General features: G+C 47.0%; 1 protein-coding gene across 1 annotated transcript in view; it reads left to right on the forward strand.

Annotated features, from left to right (window-relative positions):
• The first annotated feature begins 295 nt into the window (after nucleotides 1–295).
• Nucleotides 296–21,232, forward strand: part of LOC134932131 (proprotein convertase subtilisin/kexin type 5-like) — a 420,509-nt gene continuing 399,572 nt past the window's right edge. Inside the window, exon 1 of the mRNA XM_063926251.1 lies at nucleotides 296–580. Coding sequence (XP_063782321.1) covers nucleotides 397–580 — 184 coding nt within the window. The 5' untranslated portion in view covers nucleotides 296–396. The remainder of the gene's footprint in view (nucleotides 581–21,232) is intronic.

The raw sequence follows: 21,232 nt of genomic DNA on the forward strand, positions 1-21,232 counted from the left end.
TGACAGATGAACACCATTGGTAAAGATTATCACAATGTAAATCTGTGTGAAATGGCAGAACAAAGGAAGTAATAGCTTCTGTATAAGTATTTAATCTGTATCAGCCAACTCTAGAACAAACAGATACCGAGGATACTGCACAACCCTTCCTATAACACAAATAGCTCAGTGCAGGAAAATGTGTGCCTTTTCTTCCCTGGTCATTTTGTTTTCCCTGAATAACTCTGGAATTTGATCTGAACAGTTCAGAGAAGAGGACAAAACCAGTTTGACCAGTCTGTGCTCCTATTTCATACTGCAGTTCTTTCAAGGAAAACCTCACTTTCAGTCCATTGTAAGGTTGCACCTGTTGGTCGGCACTCATAAGACACCTTGCAGTGAAAGTCTGCAAGGAAAATGGAGTTAGTAACAACAAAGTTATGCATCTTTGTGCTGCTGCTTTTCCATGGATGCGTTCTCTTATCAGCCATGTTGTGCCCTAATGGACAGTTTGTACTTAATGCTCAGTGTATAAACTGCCATCCAAGCTGTGAGGAATGCAATGGGCAGGAGCTATATGAATGCACAGAGTGTGGCATAGGTAAGTGAAGTGTATGTGACTAGTACTGGTAACGCATTAACCTTGATCGTAACCAAATGTATTATAAAACCTACAGGTAAGTAGTAAAATTTGAGTTTTACTTATCTTTTAAAACAAAGGGTTTTGGCATTGATTGGTGCTGCTAATAACATCTGCACAGAATGCTTCTTTTATATTTAGCCAGTTATTCATAAAAAGTATATGCGTATAAAAAATCTATGCAAAAGAATAAAGATTGGGGACATCTTTCTTCTGATCATTTAAGACTAAAACATACAGTAAAAAACAAATAAATGGGGAGCACCAATAATAGGGTAATAATGATAACATATTACATTTTATTTATAATTAGAGTAACATTAAAGTATACAAAACTTTTATGCTCTATTCTGTAGAAATGTCACTTTACTGTTGTGTTCCTTACTATTATTGGTATGCAATGCAATAATGTTAATAATATATATAAAATAAATGATGCCAAACATACCGATATGTATTCAAGAATACACATTACAATGTGAACCGACACAATTAACGATAAGTCAGCAGATAAAATTAAATCAATTATATGTACTATTTTTGTATAAAAACAAAACAAAAAAAGAACATGTTTTATGTTTTATCTGTGTTAGGTTATTGCTAATGCAATAATGGTGTAATTTTTTTTATCATATACAGCTCTACAGAGGTCATGCTAGTATATGTCTAAATGCCTTTATAAAAAAAAAATATATATATATATATATTATCATCAGTGTTCAATAGAAATGGGTTTGCATTATAAATGAGCTTTTATTGATTTTCAATAAATAACGGTGAATGAGGAAAAGAAAAGGGGAGGCATACAGCATTCTTACGTATACAATATATATACATGTATACCCTTATCCCAAAGAAGGAAAATAAAATATTTCACCTAAAGAGGGGGACTAGGGGGACAAGGTATTAAGAGTTTTCCCTGACCTCTCTGTAACAGATTTGATCTAACTGTAGCTCTGCATCAGTGGGGATGAGGGAGAAGTAGAGTATGGGAATTGCAATATCTCTGTTCTATAACTAGTTAGAGGTATCCATAGAGAGGGGCAGCGCAGGCCCATAATGTGACCCTGAATATACATAAGGTGTTGAGCGACAGTAGATGGTTACATACATAAATGTGTTATTGGGCAAGTACTGTAACACCCAAGATATATAGAGGTCTATTTACTAAACCTCGGATTCAGATAAAGTGGACAGAGATAAAGTACCAGCCAATCGGCTCCTAACTGTAATTTTTCAAACCCAAAGGCTTGGTAAATAGACCCCTAAGAAATTGAATGGGATGTTCTATATCCATACAGAAGGATTCATCACTAGGTAGCTCACCAAAATGTGTAAAGTGTTCTCCAACTAGCCACAATTACTGGATGCAATTACAAACCCGACGGTCGGAATCCCAGAGAATGAGATACCAGTGTCAGAATCCCGACACACAATGGAATGCAGACACCAGGGTCTGAAAAGGGGCCAGAACACAGACGTCAGAATCCTGACTGCCGGGATCCCGATTGTTGACACAGCGGGGTAGGTAAGTACTACGATAGGGAGGGGTGGGTTACGGTGAGGCACCTAAAAGAGAGGGTTAGGGTAGGGGGAGGGTTAGGCTACTTACCAACTTTTGTCAGGATTTTGATTGCTAGAATGCCGCTGTCGGTCTCCTGACCACCAGCACCCCGACAGCCGACATTTCATACACGCCCTCAATTACACCAGCACAATTTAGAATGGGGGAGGGGCGGTGGTGTTTGAAACCTTATAGGACGGGATGCATCAAAGGTAATTTTGCAGTCAAACCTCCGAAAATTTAGTTTTTGGATGTTTGGCCGCATTTGTCATATGTACCAAGCTCTGGAATGTGGTATATTCTGGAGCATGGACCCTGTTGGCATAAACACCGCTATGCTTGCGAGGGGTGTAGTATGGCTGCAGTATGGCTGACCGATGCCGGGATCCCGGCAGCATACCGATGCCGGGATCCCGGCAGCATACCGATGCCGGGATCCCGGCGGGGAGGGGCGAGTGCAGCAAGCCCCTTGCGGGCTCGCTGTGCTCGCCATGCTGTGGGCTCGGTGGCGACCTACGGGGGTACTATTCCCACTCTATGGGTGTCGTGGACACCCACGAGTGGAAATAGTCCCTGTTGGTCGGCATGCCGACCATCGGGATAGTGAGGGGTCGGGATGCCGGAGGAGGTCATGTGACTGTCGGTCTCCCGACCGCCGGTCACATGAATACCACCCCTTGAGAGGAGTGTTGGGATGTATGTGATGCTTTATGCATCCTGCCCATAGAGACATAGGGGGAATTCAGTTGGGACGAGGCACAAGCGCTTTAAGAGGAGGGAGCCTGTATGCAGGCTCTGATTGGGCCCCCTCCACTCCAGCCAAGCAGTAGACTCTGCCATTGCACAAGAGGCTACTTCGCATGTGCAAGTCTCCAGTAATATGGTGCCTGCAGTGCACCGCGTTACTGGGGATATTTCAATTAATTGTGCATGCATGAATAACCAGAAAATGGCTGCAGTGGTCATTTTCCCAGTGATTTCTGTAGCTCTGCAGACGGCGCTTGGCTGATGGAGCGGTGAGTTTGCTTTAATGGGTGCAGGGGGTGCGGTGTATGGGCCCCCCCTGGACCCAAGGGCCCAAGGATGGACTGGGGGCTGAAATCGGCCCTGGCCTGTGCTTGCACACGTGCATGCCTGCGGCGAAGGCACATGGGGCGCGCAGTGAGTCAGAGGGGCATGGACTCACGGCGTGCTTCCATTTCTATGATGGCGGGGGAGCGACCAGACCAGAGAGATGCGCATGGCCTTCCCAGCTCTCTTTGTGACAGAACCAGCCCTTTTGGCATTTGCCAGAAGTGCCAGATGGGCAGAACGGCCCTGTAGGGGCCTGTATGCACAGCACACCTTGCACCCATTATAGATACACCAGTGGAGCGAGGGTCACTCACACACTCATGCACACTGACAGACACTCCACACACATCACATACTCACCCTTCTGCAGAAGATCCGGCTCCCAAGGCTGGATGCAGAAGACACTGCTTCAGAAGGTGAGTAATTAGCAGATGGTGCTGGGTTATCCCTCCTATGGTTCAAGGATGTAAGGAACGCAGTAATGAGAAGAGGCACAGCACAGTGAGAGGGGTGTCATTTGGGGAAGGAGTGAATCCAATGACCTGCAGGAAAGCACTTGCCATTCTTGGGCATTTACATTTAATTCATGGATACTTTTAATATCCTTCAGTTGACAGAGAGGACACATTATTCCATATAAAGATAGAACAAAGCAAGTACTATGAAAAGAAAAATGTGTTTTTAATGATAGTGGATAAATTGGTAATACATTTTTATTATTATTATTATTATTATTATTATTATTATTAATTTGTAAAATGTCACAATGTTAACAGTGGACAGTGTGAACAGCATAACACATACAATATAGACAAAATAAGTGCAGATGTGAAAACAAAAAGCCCTGCTTGTGAGAACCTGCAGTCTAGTAGAAGGAGGATAGTGCTGAAATGAGAGAGATGAGTAAGACTAATACCCCTTTCGTAACCACCGCAATAACCCATGTTATTGCTGGATTATCCCACGTCACGGCTCAGTGTGAAAAGATCCCCAAAAAAGAACCCAGGTCTAGTGACCCGGGAATCCAACCCAGGTAGTTTGCAGGGTTGGATATGGGGAGAACACAGGTTATGGGGCAGTGTGAATGGGTAGCCCAGGTCATCTGACCTGGGTCCTGTTAATACTCTATGGAGAGCCAGCTCACCAGCACTTGGAGATGATGTCATCTCCAAGCGCTGGCAAAGGAGAAGCTCCAGCAATAACCTGGGTTCAACCTGCTTTGTGAATGGGTTTCAAGTAGCTATGATATGGCATGAAACCGGTGTCAGTGACCCAGGCTGGATCCGATAATTTGGTGTGAAAGTGGTAGGACTAAGAATGGAGCATTTAGAGAACTGAAGTCTGGGGGACAGTCTGATTGAGTATGGTAGTGAGTCCACATGTGTGTAGTGGCATCGGAAAAGTCTTGTACAGTAGGTGGGAGTTTGATGTAGGTAGAGAGAAAAGCAATATGTAGGAACAACACTGATCTAAGACAGCCTATTTTTTAGAGATTAGGTCTAGGGCAGTGATGGCTAGCGTACATAAAGGGGTGTTTTTGGGAGTTTAGCAGATAAAAGTGATTCATTTGCACTGACTTCTGCAGGCTATGTGGAGCCAAGTTAGGAATTTCACAGTGATGTGGTAGATATAGATCTGCGAAAAAGGGTTATCAAACAATTATATTCAGTATATATATTTTAGTAACAGTCAAGTTATGTAAGTGTAGCAGAAACAAAATTTATATAAACTGTGTCAAAATTATGATACTATTATATTTTGACATAATTATAACAAAAGCGGTAAGAATTGGACATTTGAAAATTCTAATCGTATGCAATTGATAAATGGATAGTGGTAACTATTCAAAATAACTTCATATTGAAGTAGCAATGCATGTATAGTTTTTGCTTCTATTTGTGGTGGTAATGCTGTAGTGCAGAGATTCCACCATTACAGTCCAGATTTTCAGGATATCCATGCTTAAGTCCAGATGATTAAATAAAATTGATTGTGTGGGATGCGGTCAGGATCCTCACAGAATACTGATAGCGGAATCTTGATGGTCAGAATACTGATGGATAAGTATTGGGTTTAGGGTTAGGCATTAGGGGGAGTGGGAGGTTAGGGTTAGGTGGCGTTGGGGGCGGGGGGGAAGGGGTGGTGGTGGGGGGTTTTATGACTAAGCTGTGGGAGAGAATGGATACAGTTAGACTGAGGGACGGGTGGGTTAGGGTTAGGGGTAAGGTTAATATACTTACTAAGCTGTGTCTGCATCTAGACTGTGACAGCCTGGTTTTTGTACCCAACCTGACTAATTAAGTCACCTGTGCTCAAGCATGAATATCCTTAAAACTTGGACTGTAATGACGGAGTGTGAAACTCTGCTGTAGTGTGTGTCTTCATTATTATTATTATTATTATTATTATTATTATCATCATCATTTATTTTTATGGTGCCACAAGGGATCCCAATTACAGAGTAAACAAATAAGCAAAACATGAAGACAATGACTTATGGTTCAATACAATATAGGAAAAGTGCAGGGATTATATAAACATAGCTGCATCAGTAAACAGCACTGAAATAAGTATCAGGGTGGCAGAATACCGAAGGATTTGGTGCCATCAAAGGGAGTATTGAAAAGAAGATAGGTTAAGTAAGAGACGTAAAAGCACATGAGGCAAGAGGACCCTGCTCGTGAGAGCTTACATTCTAAAGGGGAGGAGCACGAAAACAGGGGTGACACAGATGGGGTAGAAAGTGAGCGTGGGCCACAGAAGGCTTAGGATGAGATTTGGCTGGGTTTGGTGAAGAAGTATGTCTTGAGAGCCTGCTTGAAGTTTTGTAGAGAGGTGGAAAGCCTGAAGGGGAGAGGTAGAGAATTCCAGAAAAAGGGAGCAGCACATGCAAAATCTTGGAGGTAGGAGTGGGAGGAGGTAATCAGAAGTCAGGAGAGGCGGTGTGCATTAGCAGAGCGAAGAGGACGGGTGGGAGTGTAAAGGGAGATAAGGTCAGAGATGTAACTGGGAGATGAGTGGGTGAGGACTTTGTAAGTGAGTGTGAGAAGCTTGAAATGTATTCTAAAGGGGAAGGGGAGCCAGTGAAGGGCTAGTAAGAGAGGGGAGGTGGATGTAGTGCGTTTGGTGAGTAACAGGATCAGGGAGGCAGCATTGAGGATAGATTGGAGTGGAGAGATGTATGTGTTAGAGATGCCAGTCAGAAGGAGATTGCAGTAGTCCAGTCTGGAGACGACCAGTGAGTGGATAATGATCTTAGTAACATCCTGGATAAGAAATGGTCTGATCCTAGAAATAATTTTGAGATGAAAATGACAGGTTTGTGATAAGTGCTGAATGTGTAGTTTGAAGGAGGAGTCGATGATTACTCCAAGACGACACACTTGGGGACTAGAGGAGATAGTAGTGCCATCTATAGATAATGTATTTGTGGGATGTGAGGTTGTTCGGGAGGGCGGGACGATGATCAGCTCAGTCTTAGACATGTTAAGTTTAAGAAAGTGCTGGGACATCCAAGAAGAGATAGCAGAGAGACGGTTGCATACACAAAAGAGGAGAGCAGGAGAGAGGTCAGAGGAGGAAAGGTAGATATGAGTATCATCAGCATAGAGATGATATTGTAAGTCAAAAGAGCTAATGAGTTTTCCAAAAGAGGATGTGTAGAGAGAGAAAAGAAGAGGACCAAGAACAGAGCCTTGTGGGACACCTACAGTTAGTGGAAGTGGGGGGGAGGTGGAGCTATGAGAGGAGACAGAGAAGGAACGGTCATAGTGGTAAGAAGGTAGCCAGGAGAGAGCAGTATCATGCAGACCAAGGGAGTGAAGGATTTGCAGAAGGAGAGGGTGGTCCACAGTGTCAAAAGCAGCAGAGAGGTCAAGGAGAATAAGCAACGAGTAGTTACCCTTGGATTTAGCAGATAGGAGGTTATTGCAGACTTTTGTGAGGGCAGTTTCAGTGGAGTGGAGAAGATGGAAGACAGACTGGAATGGGTCAAATAGTGAGTGGGAGGAAAGAAAGGCAGTTATAGACAATACGCTCAAGGAGTTTGGAGGCAAAAGGAAGGAGAGAGATGGGTTGATAGTTGGAGAGAGTGTGTGGATCAAGGGTAGGTTTTTTTAAAAATAGGGTAGATGAGTGCATGCTTGAAGGCAGAAGGGACAGTGCCTGATGAGAGGGAGAGATTGAGGAGGTGGGCAAGATGGGAACAGGCAGAGAGAGAGAGGTAGCAGAGGAGGCGGGAGTGGATAGGGTCAAGTGGGGAGATGGAGGGGGTGAGGAACAGATAAGGGCCATGAATTTCTCACCAGATACATGGGAGAAAGATGTCAGAGTTGGTAAGAGGGAAGGGGTGGTTGGGGATAGGATGTGGGTGGGATGTGATGTCCTGACGTATGGAGTCAATTTTGGATGAGAAATAAGTGGCAAAGTCAAGAGCAGAGAGTGAGGGGGGGAGATGAGGTGGGGGTGGGCAGAGGAGGGAGTTGAAAGTGGCAAAGCGGCGCCGGGGGTTGGAAGACTGGGAGGATATGAGAATTTTAAAGTATGACTGTTTAGCAAGGGAAAGGGCTGCACTAAAGGGAGAGAGCATAAGTTTGAAATGGGTGTAGTAGTGTATGCCGGCGGCCGGGCTCCTGGTGACCAGAATACCGGTGCCAGATTACCGACCGCCGGCATACCGACAGCTGGGCGAGAGCAAATGAGCCCCTTGCGGGCTCGCTGCGCTCGCCACGCTGTGGGCACGGTGGCGCTTCCTATCTATTCTCCCTCCAGGGGAGTCGTGGACCCCCAAGAGGGAGAAAAAGTGTCGGTATGCCGGCTGTCGGGATTCCGGCGCCGGTATACTGTGTGCCGGGATCCCGAAAGCCGGCAAACTGAAGACCACCCGTTTGAAATGGAGGATGTCTGCCTTAGAGCTTGATTTCCTGTACTGTCGCTCAGCAGTACGTGAGCATTTATGCAAATATCTGGTGCATTTGGTGTGCCAGGGTTGAAGTGTTGATCTGTGAGGGTGAACAGTGGTTGTTGGAGCGATAGAGTCAAGAGCAGAAGTAAGAGAACCACTGTATAGGGATGTGGCTTCTTCAGGGCACAAGAGAGACAGTATAGGAGAGGGAAGTGAATCGAGTACGGAGGATAGGGAAATGTTGCGTTTAGTGATGGTAGGCTTAGGAGGTAGAGATGGCGTAGCAGAGAGATAAGTTAAAGGAGAGCAGGTGGTGGTCTGAGAAGGCAAATGGGGAGTTGGAGAAATCAGAAATATCACAGCGGTGAGTGAAGACCAGATCCAGTGAGCTCCCATTCACGTGGGAGGGAGAGGAGGTACACTGGGAGAGTCCGAGTGAAGATGTAAGGTTAAGAAGTTTAGAGAGGATTTATTGGGATATCAATTGGGATGTTGAAGTCGCCTAGGATAATGGAAGGGAGGGAATGTCGGAAGAGAGGAAGTGAGGAAGCCAGGAAGCAAAGTTGTCAAAGCTGTCGACTGCAGAAACTCTTTCTCCGTGCAAAATGTTAAACGTCATTATAGAGTTATACATATGCTATCCCAATAAACGTGATTCTGGCTGTTACTATACCTACAGTGGCATCCTGTCTGCTGGAATCCCGGCAGTGAGTCAGTGAGTCCCCTCGCCATGCGTCAGGCCCGGTGGCTCACATCACTCACCACAGGTTATATTCCCATATATCCAATACTCATGAATATATAACGGTCTTTCTAAATCAGATTTTATAAAAAATAAGAATTTACTCACCGGTAATTCTATTTCTCGTAGTCCGTAGTGGATGCTGGGAACTCCGTAAGGACCATGGGGAATAGCGGGCTCCGAAGGAGACTGGGCACTCTAAGAAAGAATTAGGACTACCTGGTGTGCACTGGCTCCTCCCTCTATGCCCCTCCTCCAGACCTCAGTTAGGGAAACTGTGCCCGGAAGAGCTGACACAATAAGGAAGGGATTTGGAATCCCGGGTAAGACTCATACCAGCCACACCAATCACACCGTACAACTCGTGATACTATATCCAGTTAACAGTATGAACAACAACTGAGCCTCACGAACAGATGGCTCATAACAATAACCCTTTAGTTAGGCAATAACTATATACAAGTATTGCAGACAATCCGCACTTGGGATGGGCGCCCAGCATCCACTACGGACTACGAGAAATAGAATTACCGGTGAGTAAATTCTTATTTTCTCTGACGTCCTAGTGGATGCTGGGAACTCCGTAAGGACCATGGGGATTATACCAAAGCTCCCAAACGGGCGGGAGAGTGCGGATGACTCTGCAGCACCGAATGAGCAAACTCAAGGTCCTCCTCAGCCAGGGTATCAAACTTGTAGAATTTTGCAAATGTGTTTGAACCCGACCAAGTAGCAGCTCGGCAAAGTTGTAAAGCCGAGACCCCTCGGGCAGCCGCCCAAGAAGAGCCCACTTTCCTCGTGGAATGGGCTTTTACAGATTTAGGATGCGGCAGTCCAGCCGCAGAATGTGCAAGTTGAATCGTGCTACAGATCCAGCGAGCAATAGTCTGCTTAGAAGCAGGAGCACCCAGCTTGTTGGGTGCATACAGGATAAATAGCGAGTCAGTTTTCCTGACTCCAGCCGTCCTGGAAACATATATTTTCAGGGCCCTGACTACGTCCAGTAACTTGGAATCCTCCAAGTCCCGAGTAGCCGCAGGCACCACAATAGGTTGGTTCACATGAAAAGCTGAAACCACTTTAGGAAGGAATTGCGAACGAGTCCTCAATTCCGCCCTATCCATATGAAAAATCAGATAAGGGCTTTTACATGACAAAGCCGCCAATTCTGATACACGCCTGGCCGACGCCAAGGCCAACAGCATGACCACTTTCCATGTGAGGTATTTTAGCTCCACGGTTTTAAGTGGCTCAAACCAATGCGACTTTAGGAAATCCAACACCACGTTGAGATCCCATGGTGCCACTGGAGGCACAAAAGGGGGCTGAATATGCAGCACTCCTTTAACAAAAGTCTGAACTTCAGGCAGTGAAGCCAGTTCTTTTTGGAAGAAAATCGACAGAGCCGAGATCTGGACCTTAATGGAACCCAATTTTAGGCCCATAGTCACTCTTGACTGTAGGAAGTGCAGAAATCGACCGAGCTGAAATTCCTCCGTTGGGGCCTTCCTGGCCTCACACCAAGCAACATATTTTCGCCATATGCGGTGATAATGTCTTACGGTCACATCTTTCCTAGCTTTAATCAGCGTAGGAATGACTTCCTCCGGAATGCCCTTTTCTTTTAGGATCCGGTGTTCAACCGCCATGCCGTCAAACGCAACCGCGGTAAGTCTTGGAACAGACAGGGCCCCTGCTGCAGCAGGTCCTGTCTGAGCGGCAGAGGCCATGGGTCCTCTGAGATCATTTCTTGAAGTTCTGGGTACCAAGCTCTTCTTGGCCAATCCGGAACCACAAGTATAGTTCTTACTCCTCTCCTTCTTATTATTCTCAGTACCTTGGGTATGAGAGGCAGAGGAGGGAACACATAAACCGACTGGTACACCCACGGTGTCACTAGAGCGTCCACAGCTATCGCCTGAGGGTCCCTTGACCTGGCGCAATATCTTTTTAGCTTTTTGTTGAGGCGGGACGCCATCATGTCCACCTGTGGCCTTTCCCAATGGTGTACAATCATTTGGAAGACTTCTGGATGAAGTCCCCACTCTCCCGGGTGGAGGTCGTGCCTGCTGAGGAAGTCTGCTTCCCAGTTGTCCACTCCCGGAATGAACACTGCTGACAGTGCTAACACATGATTTTCCGCCCATCGGAGAATCCTTGTGGCTTCTGCCATCGCCATCCTGCTTCTTGTGCCGCCCTGACGGTTTACATGGGCGACCGCCGTGATGTTGTCTGACTGGATCAGCACCGGCTGGTGTTGAAGTAGGGGTCTTGCCTGACTTAGGGCATTGTAAATGGCCCTTAGTTCCAGAATATTTATGTGTAGGGAAGTCTCCTGACTCGTCCATAGTCCTTGGAAGTTTCTTCCCTGTGTGACTGCCCCCCAACCTTGAAGGCTGGCATCCGTGGTCACCAGGACCCAGTCCTGTATGCCGAATCTGCGGCCCTCTAGAAGATGAGCACTCTGCAGCCACCACAACAGCGACACCCTGGTCCTTGGAGACAGGGTTATCAGCCGATGCATCTGAAGATGTGATCCGGACCACTTGTCCAACAGATCCCACTGAAAGATCCTTGCATGGAACCTTCCGAATGGAATTGCTTCGTAAGAAGCTACCATCTTTCCCAGGACTCGCGTGCAGTGGTGCACCGACACCTGTTTTGGTTTTAGGAGGTCTCTGACTAGAGATGACAACTCCTTGGTCTTCTCCTCCGGGAGAAACACCTTTTTCTGTTCTGTGTCCAGAACCATCCCCAGGAACAGTAGACGCGTTGTAGGAACCAGCTGCGACTTTGGAATATTCAGGATCCAGCCATGCTGTTGTAGCACTTCCCGAGCTAGTGCTACTCCGATCAACAACTGTTCCCTGGACCTCGCCTTTATAAGGAGATCGTCCAAGTACGGGATAATTATAACTCCCTTTTTTCGAAGGAGTATTATCATTTCGGCCATTACCGTGGTAAATACCCTCGGTGCCATGGACAGACCAAACGGCAACGTCTGGAATTGGTAATGACAGTTCTGTACCACAAATCTGAGGTACTCCTGGTGAGGAGGGTAAATGGGGACATGCAGGTAAGCATCCTTGATGTCCAGTGATACCATGTAATCCCCTTCGTCCAGGCTTGCAATAACCGCCCTGAGCGATTCCATTTTGAACTTGAACCTTCTTATATAAGTGTTCAAGGATTTCAAATTTAAAATGGGTCTCACCGAACCGTCCGGTTTCGGTACCACAAACATTGTGGAATAGTAACCCCGTCCCTGTTGAAGGAGGGGTACTTTGGTTATCACCTGCTGGGAGTACAGCTTGTGAATCGCCTCCAGCACCGCCTACCTGTCTGGGGGAGTAGTTGGCAAGGCTGATTTGAGGAAACGGCGAGGGGGAGACGTCTCGAATTCCAGCTTGTACCCCTGAGATACCACTTGTAGAATCCAGGGATCCACCCGTGAGCGAACCCACTGGTCGCTGAAGTTCCGGAGACGGGCCCCCACCACACCTGGCTCCACCTGTGGGGCCCCAGCGTCATGCGGTGGACTTAGAGGAAGCGGGAGAGGACTTTTGTTCCTGGGAACTTGCTGTTTGGTGCAGCTTTTTCCCCCTACCTCTGCCTCTGGGCAGAAAGGACGCGCCTTTAACCCGCTTGCCTTTCTGGGGCCGAAAGGACTGTACCTGATAATACGGTGCTTTCTTTGGCTGTGAGGGAACATGGGGTAAAAATGTCGACTTCCCAGCCGTCGCTGTGGAAACGAGGTACGAGAGACCATCCCCAAACAATTCCTCACCCTTGTAAGGCAAAACCTCCATGTGCCTTTTAGAATCCGCATCACCTGTCCACTGCCGAGTCCATAATACTCTCCTGGCAGAAATGGACATTGCATTTATTCTAGATGCCAGTTGGCAAATATCCCTCTGTGCATCTCTCATGTATAAGACTACGTCTTTAATATGCTCTACAGTTAGCAATATAGTGTCCCTGTCAAGGGTATCAATGTTATCAGACAGGGAATCTGACCACGCAGCTGCAGCACTGCACATCCATGCTGAAGCAATAGCCGGTCTCAGTATAATACCTGAGTGTGTATATACAGACTTCAGGATAGCCTCCTGCTTTCTATCCGCAGGCTCCTTTAGGGCGGCCGTATCCGGAGACGGTAGTGCCACCTTCTTTGACAAGCGTGTGAGCGCTTTATCCACCCTAGGGGATGTCTCCCAACGTATCCTATCCTCTGGCGGGAAAGGGTACGCCGTTAGTAACTTTTTGGAAATGACCAGTTTCTTATCGGGGGAAACCCACGCTTCATCACACACTTCATTTAACTCTTCAGAAGGGGGAAAAACCACAGGTTGCTTTTTCTCCCCAAACATAATACCCTTTTTTGTGGTACCAGGGTAAATGTCAGAAATGTGCAACACATTTTTCATTGCCGTAATCATGTAACGGATGGCCTTATTGGAATGTACACTAGTCTCATCGTCGTCGACACTGGAGTCAGTATCCGTGTCGACATCTGTGTCTGCCATCTGAGGTAGCGGGCGTTTTTGAGCCCCTGATGGCTTTTGAGACGCCTGGGCAGGCACGGACTGAGAAGCCGGCTGTCCCACATCTGCTATGTCATCAAACCTCTTATGTAAGGAGTTGACACTGTCACGTAATTCCTTCCACATATCCATCCACTCAGGTGTCGACCCCGCAGGGGGTGACATCACATTTATCGGCACCTGCTCCGCCTCCACATAAGCCTCCTCATCAAACATGTCGACACAGCCGTACCGACACTCCGCACACACACAGGGAATGCTCTGACTGAGGACAGGACCCCACAAAGTCCTTTGGGGAGACAGAGAGAGAGTATGCCAGCACACACCACAGCGCTATAAATCACAGGGATGTACACTATAATGAGTGATTTTACCCTGTAGCAGCTATATATATATATATATATATAACACCAGATGCGACCGGCACTCCTACAGCAGATAATGAATACCAGGGTGCCTTCCCGTGGCACTACAAGGCCCAGCAAACAGAAACAATGTAAAGGGCGGCACTCCAATGGATTTTGAAAAATAAACAGCTCACCAAGCCAGCTTCATTTCTTTCAACGTTTCAGGTGTCTTTATTTAAGACACCTGAAACGTTGAAAGAAATGAAGCTGGCTTGGTGAGCTGTTTATTTTTCAAAATCCATTGGAGTGCCGCCCTTTACATTGTTTCTATATATATATATATATATATATATATATATATAGTATTTGCGCCTAAATTTAGTGCCCCCCCTCTCTTTTTTACCCTTTGAGCCTGGAAACTGCAGGGGAGAGCCTGGGGAGCGTCCTTCCAGCGGAGCTGTGAGAGGAAATGGCGCCAGTGTGCTGAGGGAGATAGCCCCGCCCCCTTCACAGCGGACTTCTCCCGCTTTTTTTATGGATATATGGCAGGGGATTTTACACATATATAGTCTTAATGACTATATTATGTGTATTTATTGCCAATGTAAGGTAATCTCATTGCAGCCCAGGCCCCCCCCCCCGCGCCCTGCACCCATCAGTGACCGGAGTGTGAGGTGTGCATGGGGAGTAATGGCGCACAGCTGCAGTGCTGTGCGCTACCTTAATGAAGACCGGAGTCTTCAGCCGCCGATTTCCTGGACGTTCTTCTTGCTTCTGGCTCTGCAAGGGGGACGGCGGCGCGGCTCCGGGACCGGACGACCGAGGCTGTTCGATCCCTCTGGAGCTAATGGTGTCCAGTAGCCTAGAAGCCCAAGCTAGCTGCAAGCAGGTAGGTTCGCTTCTCTCCCCTAAGTTCCTCGTAGCAGTGAGTCTGTTGCCAGCAGATCTCACTGAAAATAAAAAACCTAAATATACTTTCTTTTCTAGAAGCTCAGGAGAGCCCCTAGTGTGCATCCAGCTCGAGCCGGGCACGGATTCTAACTGAGGTCTGGAGGAGGGGCATAGAGGGAGGAGCCAGTGCACACCAGGTAGTCCTAATTCTTTCTTAGAGTGCCCAGTCTCCTTCGGAGCCCGCTATTCCCCATGGTCCTTACGGAGTTCCCAGCATCCACTAGGACGTAAGAGAAATGTACAGTTTGTGCATATATTTTTTTCATATGTTCACAAATCTATCAAAAAGTTTAAAAATAGATGCGTTTCTACAATAAGCCAAACACGATACATTGTAAAGATTTTTTTACACCGTTGTTTCGCATTGTAAATGATAGTAAACAAGTGAATGCTGATTGCAGTGCACAAGGGGGGTCATTCCGAGTTGTTCGCTCGCTAGCTGCGTTTAGCATTGCACACGCTAGGCCGCCGCCCTCTGGGAGTGTATCTTAGCATAGCAGAATAGCGAACGAAAGATTAGCAGAACTGCTAATAAATAATTCTTTGCAGTTTCTAAGTAGCTCCAGACCTACTCACAGATTGCGATCAGCTCAGTCCGTTTAGTTCCTGGTTTGACGTCACAAACACGCCCTGCGTTCGGCCAGCCACTCCCCTGTTTCTCCAGACACTCCCGCGTTTTTCCCTGACACGCCTGCGTTTTTTAGCACACTCCCGGAAAACGCTCAGTTACCACCCAGAAACGCCCCTTTAATGTCAATCACTCACCGATCAGCAGAGCGACTGAAAAGTGCCGCAGAATCCACAGCAAATCTACTAAGTTTTTAGTTAAATAACATGCGCATTTTGAAGCAATCGCAGCATAGCGAAAATCGGCAACGAGCGAACAGCTCGGAATGACCCCCAATGTTCTCTACAATGCTGCTAGACTGTTGTAAAGAAGGGACAAATAAATTCCTAATAATCTCTTTCACATTTCCTGCACTTTGACTATGGGGGTGACGTCACACAGCTGCCACGGCCCGCCCCCCAATGGTCCAGGCACGCCTGCGTTTCCCAGACCGCGCCCCCTAAATGGCTGCCAAACGCCACCAGCCCACCCCCTCCCACCCAGCGACCGCCTCTGCCTGTCAGTCAGGCAGAGGCGATCGCTAGCCTAAGACTCCGTCGGCTGAGTGCACTGGCGCATGCGCAGTTCAGACCCAATCGCTGCTGTTGCGAAAACGCACAGCAGTGATTGGGTCTGAATGACCCCCTATGTCTAATTTTGAATATGCGATTTCCCTTGAACTCCCCCCAGATCCCAGAAGCACCAATTTTGACTATCTGTAGTTTCGATTTTGACTGTACGATTTTGACTAAGTGTCAGTTTTGACTATACTTTGTACTAGATAGTACACTAGATAGTAAAGATTGACTTGCCTGCACAGTCTATCTAGCCTTGCAAAACCAACCCCGTGGGACCACGCATTGGGATCGAATTGGGATCGCAAGCTACCTAACTCCTTGCGATTTCCACTAACTTTCCTTGTGATTTTGACTACATAGTAAAAATCGAAAGGATATATCTCACTGTGTGTGCACAGTGCACACCTTTACCTAGGATAAACTATATTTATGTGGCGCTCTTTGGGGGCGGCAATTGGTTTGCTGTAATGTTAAATGGCTGCCAGAATGTGAATTATTAGATTACATTCCACCCAAAAATTTTTTTTAAGTATTTACCAGTATTGCACAATAGAATTTTGCCCACTTACCTGCCGCCAGCGGATCCAACCACAGCAAGCTGGGTTGGGCCGGATGACAGGACGGCAGGATTTCATTATGAACACATACATTTCAATGAATGAAATGTGTTCTATTGAAATCCTGTGTGGCAGTGGCCCAGAGAACAGGATGTCGCATAACAGGATCCGTGTGCACACAAGAGCCCCCCTCCCAGCCAACCCAAATATATACTTATACCCATTTTTATGTAACCCAAATTTAATGAGAACACTTATTTTGCTGAAATTTTTTTGCTTTCTTTCATTTTTTATATTTAAAAAAAAAATGCTTATATCGGATATTTGACCCAATTTAATTACACCCAGGGCCGGATTAACAATGGGGCGGATGGAGCTGCAGCTCCAGGCCCCCCACTGAAAATAGGCCCAGCAGACCGCCGCAGTGAAACGCCGGCATTACAATGAGTCACTTTGACTCATTGTATGCCGTCACGTCACCACCAGCACTGTACCCGCCGCCGCCGCCACACAGTGCCTTAGTCTGTACTGTACATTGAAGACCTGGCTCGCCGTCGGAGCGTGGGGAGGAGCCGCTCTCCCTTTTCTTCTCGTGCGCCTCCTCCCCCCAGCCTATTAGCGTAGTGATGCTGCTGCTGTGATGTGAGGGGGAAGGAGCCGCTGGCAGCTGCGGGGGAAGGGGGGGGGGGGGGGGAGAGAGTCCGTGGGTTTGCGTACATGCGCCGCCTGGGCAGCTCTGCTGCTTTCCTTTCCCCGGCCGGCTACCTTCAGTTGTTCATGTGTAATGCCGGCCACTGCAGGGCGGGATGAAGAGAGGGAGGAGGCGGCGGTTGGTGCCTGAATGCTAGGCTTTTCTGGAGGTGGGGAGAAGCTGGCTGCTGGTCATGCCGGCTGCAGTGTGTACCAGGGTACTACCGTTTGGGGGGGGGGTTCTGTGTAGCACAGGTGAGGGGAGGGCAGAGAATAGAGAAATGGCATATTGTTTCTGATATGGAGAGGGGGGAGGGATGCCGCATGCCACTGTGGGGTGGGGGGGGGGGAGGGGGTATTAGCAGATAATACTGTGCCCTCCCATAAAATTATGGCAGTCGTAGGGACCACACCAGGGCCACACCGAAGGCCTCCTTTCCACACTGCAACCGTCTCCTCCGCTACGCCGCCGCTCAGGGCCTTCTCCTCCCCACCGCCGCTGCCAAGGGCCTTCTCCCCGCCGCCAACTACAGCCTCTGCACCTCCGCCGACCACAGCCCCCTCCCCACCTCCGCTGCTCACTAGGTAATGTTACCCTGCTTCCCTACGTCCCTCTGTCACGCTTTCTGTCACTGCTGTCACTCTCTGTCCCTCTGTCACTGCTGTCCCTCTGTCACTGCTGTCACTCTCTCTGTCACTGCTGTCACTCTCTCTGTCACTGCTGTCACTCTCTGTCCCTTTCACTGCTGTCACTCTCTCTGTCACTCTCCCTGTCCCTCTGTCACTCTCTATCCCTCCGTCACTGCTGTCACTCCCTCTGTCCCTCTGTCACTGCGGTCACTCTCCCTGTCCCTCTGTCACTGCTGCCACTCTCTGTCACTGCTGTCACTCTCCCTGTGCTTGCTGTCACTCTCTCTGTCACTCTCCCTGTCCCTGCTGTCACTCTCCCTCTCCCTCTCTCTGTCACTCTCCCTGTCCCTGAATTTTGGATCATACTGTGTGGTATAATGTGAATGTCGGCTCATACCGTGTGGCATAATGTGAATTTTGGATCATGCTGTGTGACATAATGTGAATTTTGGATCATACTGTGTAGTATATTGTGAATTTTGGGTCATACTCTGTGGCATATTGTGAATTTTGGATCATACTGTGTGGCATATTGTGAATTTTGGGTCATACTCTGTGGCATATTGTGAATTTTGGATCATACTCTGTGGCATATTGTGAATTTTGGGTCATACTCTGTGGCATATTGTGAATTTTGGGTCATACTCTGTGGCATATTGTGAATTTTGGATCATACTGTGTGGCATATTGTGAATTTTGGGTCATACTCTGTGGCATATTGTGAATTTTGGATCATACTCTGTGGCATATTGTGAATTTTGGGTCATACTCTGTGGCATATTGTGAATTTTGGGTCATACTCTGTGGCATATTGTGAATTTTGGATCATACTGTGTGGCATATTGTGAATTTTGGGTCATACTCTGTGGCATATTGTGAATTTTGGATCATACTCTGTGGCATATTGTGAATTTTGGGTCATACTCTGTGGCATATTGTGAATTTTGGATCATACTCTGTGGCATATTGTGAATTTTGGGTCATACTCTGTGGCATATTGTGAATTTTGGGTCATACTCTGTGGCATATTGTGAATTTTGGATCATACTGTGTGGCATATTGTGAATTTTGGGTCATACTCTGTGGCATATTGTGAATTTTGGATCATACTCTGTGGCATATTGTGAATTTTGGGTCATACTCTGTGGCATATTGTGAATTTTGGGTCATACTCTGTGGCATATTGTGAATTTTGGATCATACTGTGTGGCATATTGTGAATTTTGGGTCATACTCTGTGGCATATTGTGAATTTTGGATCATACTCTGTGGCATATTGTGAATTTTGGGTCATACTCTGTGGCATATTGTGAATTTTGGGTCATACTCTGTGGCATAATGTGAATTTTGGATCATACTGTGTGATATCATGTGAATTTTGGCTAATACTGTGTGGCATAATGTGAATTTTGGATCATACTGTGTGGCATAATGTGAATCTTGGCTCATTCCGTGTGACATAATGTGTAAGGGGCACCAGTACTAGATAGTATAAGGGGGCCTACTATTGCGGTGCGTAAAGTGTATAAGGGGTATATGGTGTGGTACACTACACTTATGGATATGCCCGCTTTTGAGTGGCCGCACCCTCTTTTCCAGAGCGAGGCGCACGCATAATTACAACCTTCACTTTTCCATACCCCAACTTCAAAATTTCCACTTCGACCACTGTATATACATAGAGAGAGAGAGAGCGAGCGCCTAATTCAGACCGGGTCGCACGCAGGCTATTTTTTGCACTGCTGCGACCAGGTAATCGCCACCTACAGGGAAGGGGGGAATCGCTGTACAGGGGTGCGATGGACTGTGCAGAGAGCTGTACAAACGAAAGTTTGTGCAATTTCCGCACAGCCCAGGACTTACTCAGTCGCTGCGAAGATCCTGGATGGAGCTGACGTCAGGAACCCTCCCTGGAAACGGCCGGGCACGCCTGCGATTTCCTGGACACTCCCAGAAAACGGTGAGTTGCCACCCACGAACGCCTTCTGCCTGTCAATCTTCTTGCGATCGCCGGTGTGCATTGCGGACCGCATGCATGCACTGTTCAGACTCGATCGCACGGCTGCGAAAAAAGGCAGCGTGCGATCGGGTCTGAATGACCCCCATAGATCTATATATACACCAATACAGTACATATATATACACACACACACATTGGATCCAGCTCTGAATCAGGCCCATTATGTGTGTATGTCAGCATACATTCCTGTAGGAATGTAGTGCCGACACTTGAGATACAGAAGGGAAAAACCTATTTATCACTATCTGGACACTTCCCATATTGCACTGGATCAACGTCACCTTACATTGGGAATAGTAATCTGTGGCAAGCAAAGTAAGACTCCAGGCCCAAAGTGTGGTGAGGGTACAATTGAGCCCCAAAAAAACAGTAAGTAAATAACTAGATTGGAGAAAAAATAAAAATGCTGTAACGGCATAAGACAACCTCCGCCCTCACCTGATCACATCCAGGTTCTTAAGGCGATGGGGATATACAGTAGGTTCTACCCACACTAATGCATCTACAGGCTAGGAGAGGAGGAGACACAATGATGCACATACAGAGCAGGAGGGAAGGGGGCACACTAATGCATATACTGTTAAAGACACACTCCTTTTCAGTGGCCATGCCCCCTGGCGCGCGCAACAGTACTTTAATTTCATTTCACATACCCCACTTCAAAATTCCCACTTCGACGACCAGTGGGGTGATACTCCCGAAAGTTAGCATAAAGTCCTGTGCATCACATGCTTTAAAAAATGTTTTCCTTTTAAATTATTGTCATATGAAAACTTAATTGCTTAGTACCAATGCCTTACCGTATATCTTAAGACTCACTAAAATCTTGGTATTTTGGAGAAGTATGTCATTTGTATTTGTGTAGCGGTCCCATGCATCACGGAGAATCGCCAAGTGTATGTATGTGTGTATGTGTCTGTTTCTCTGCTCCTCTAGTTGTTGAAGGTAGGCACTAGCTATGACCTCCATGGAGATAGCCACACCCATGGCACAGGCCACACCCCCTATTTAGATCACCCCCACCGCAGCGTTTGTCACACATCCTGCCAAGGCACACAATAGGCCTTTCATAAATTTCAGCTCCAGGCCCATGGGGACCTTAATCTGGCACTGATTACACCAAATAGTTTTATTATGGCCACTAATAGACTTCTATACTGTTTTCCTATGTCAGTTTGGCTTTTTGGGGGGTACAGGCAGATTTCTTCATTTTCTTCTATACTTATCTCTGATTTTGACGGTTAGAATTATTGCTTGAATCCCTGTATCGCCATTTTAGAGTAGGATAGGTACGATAAACGGGAGCGCACAGGACGCGACAAGCTGATTTTTCAGGAGATAGGTTTGGTAACCTTGGCTGAGATCATGGATCACATAATCGTGGCTAATTGGATACCCCTCTATCT

The sequence above is a fragment of the Pseudophryne corroboree genome, chromosome 6 (assembly GCF_028390025.1).
Source record: "Pseudophryne corroboree isolate aPseCor3 chromosome 6, aPseCor3.hap2, whole genome shotgun sequence".
Lineage (NCBI taxonomy): Eukaryota > Metazoa > Chordata > Amphibia > Anura > Myobatrachidae > Pseudophryne > Pseudophryne corroboree.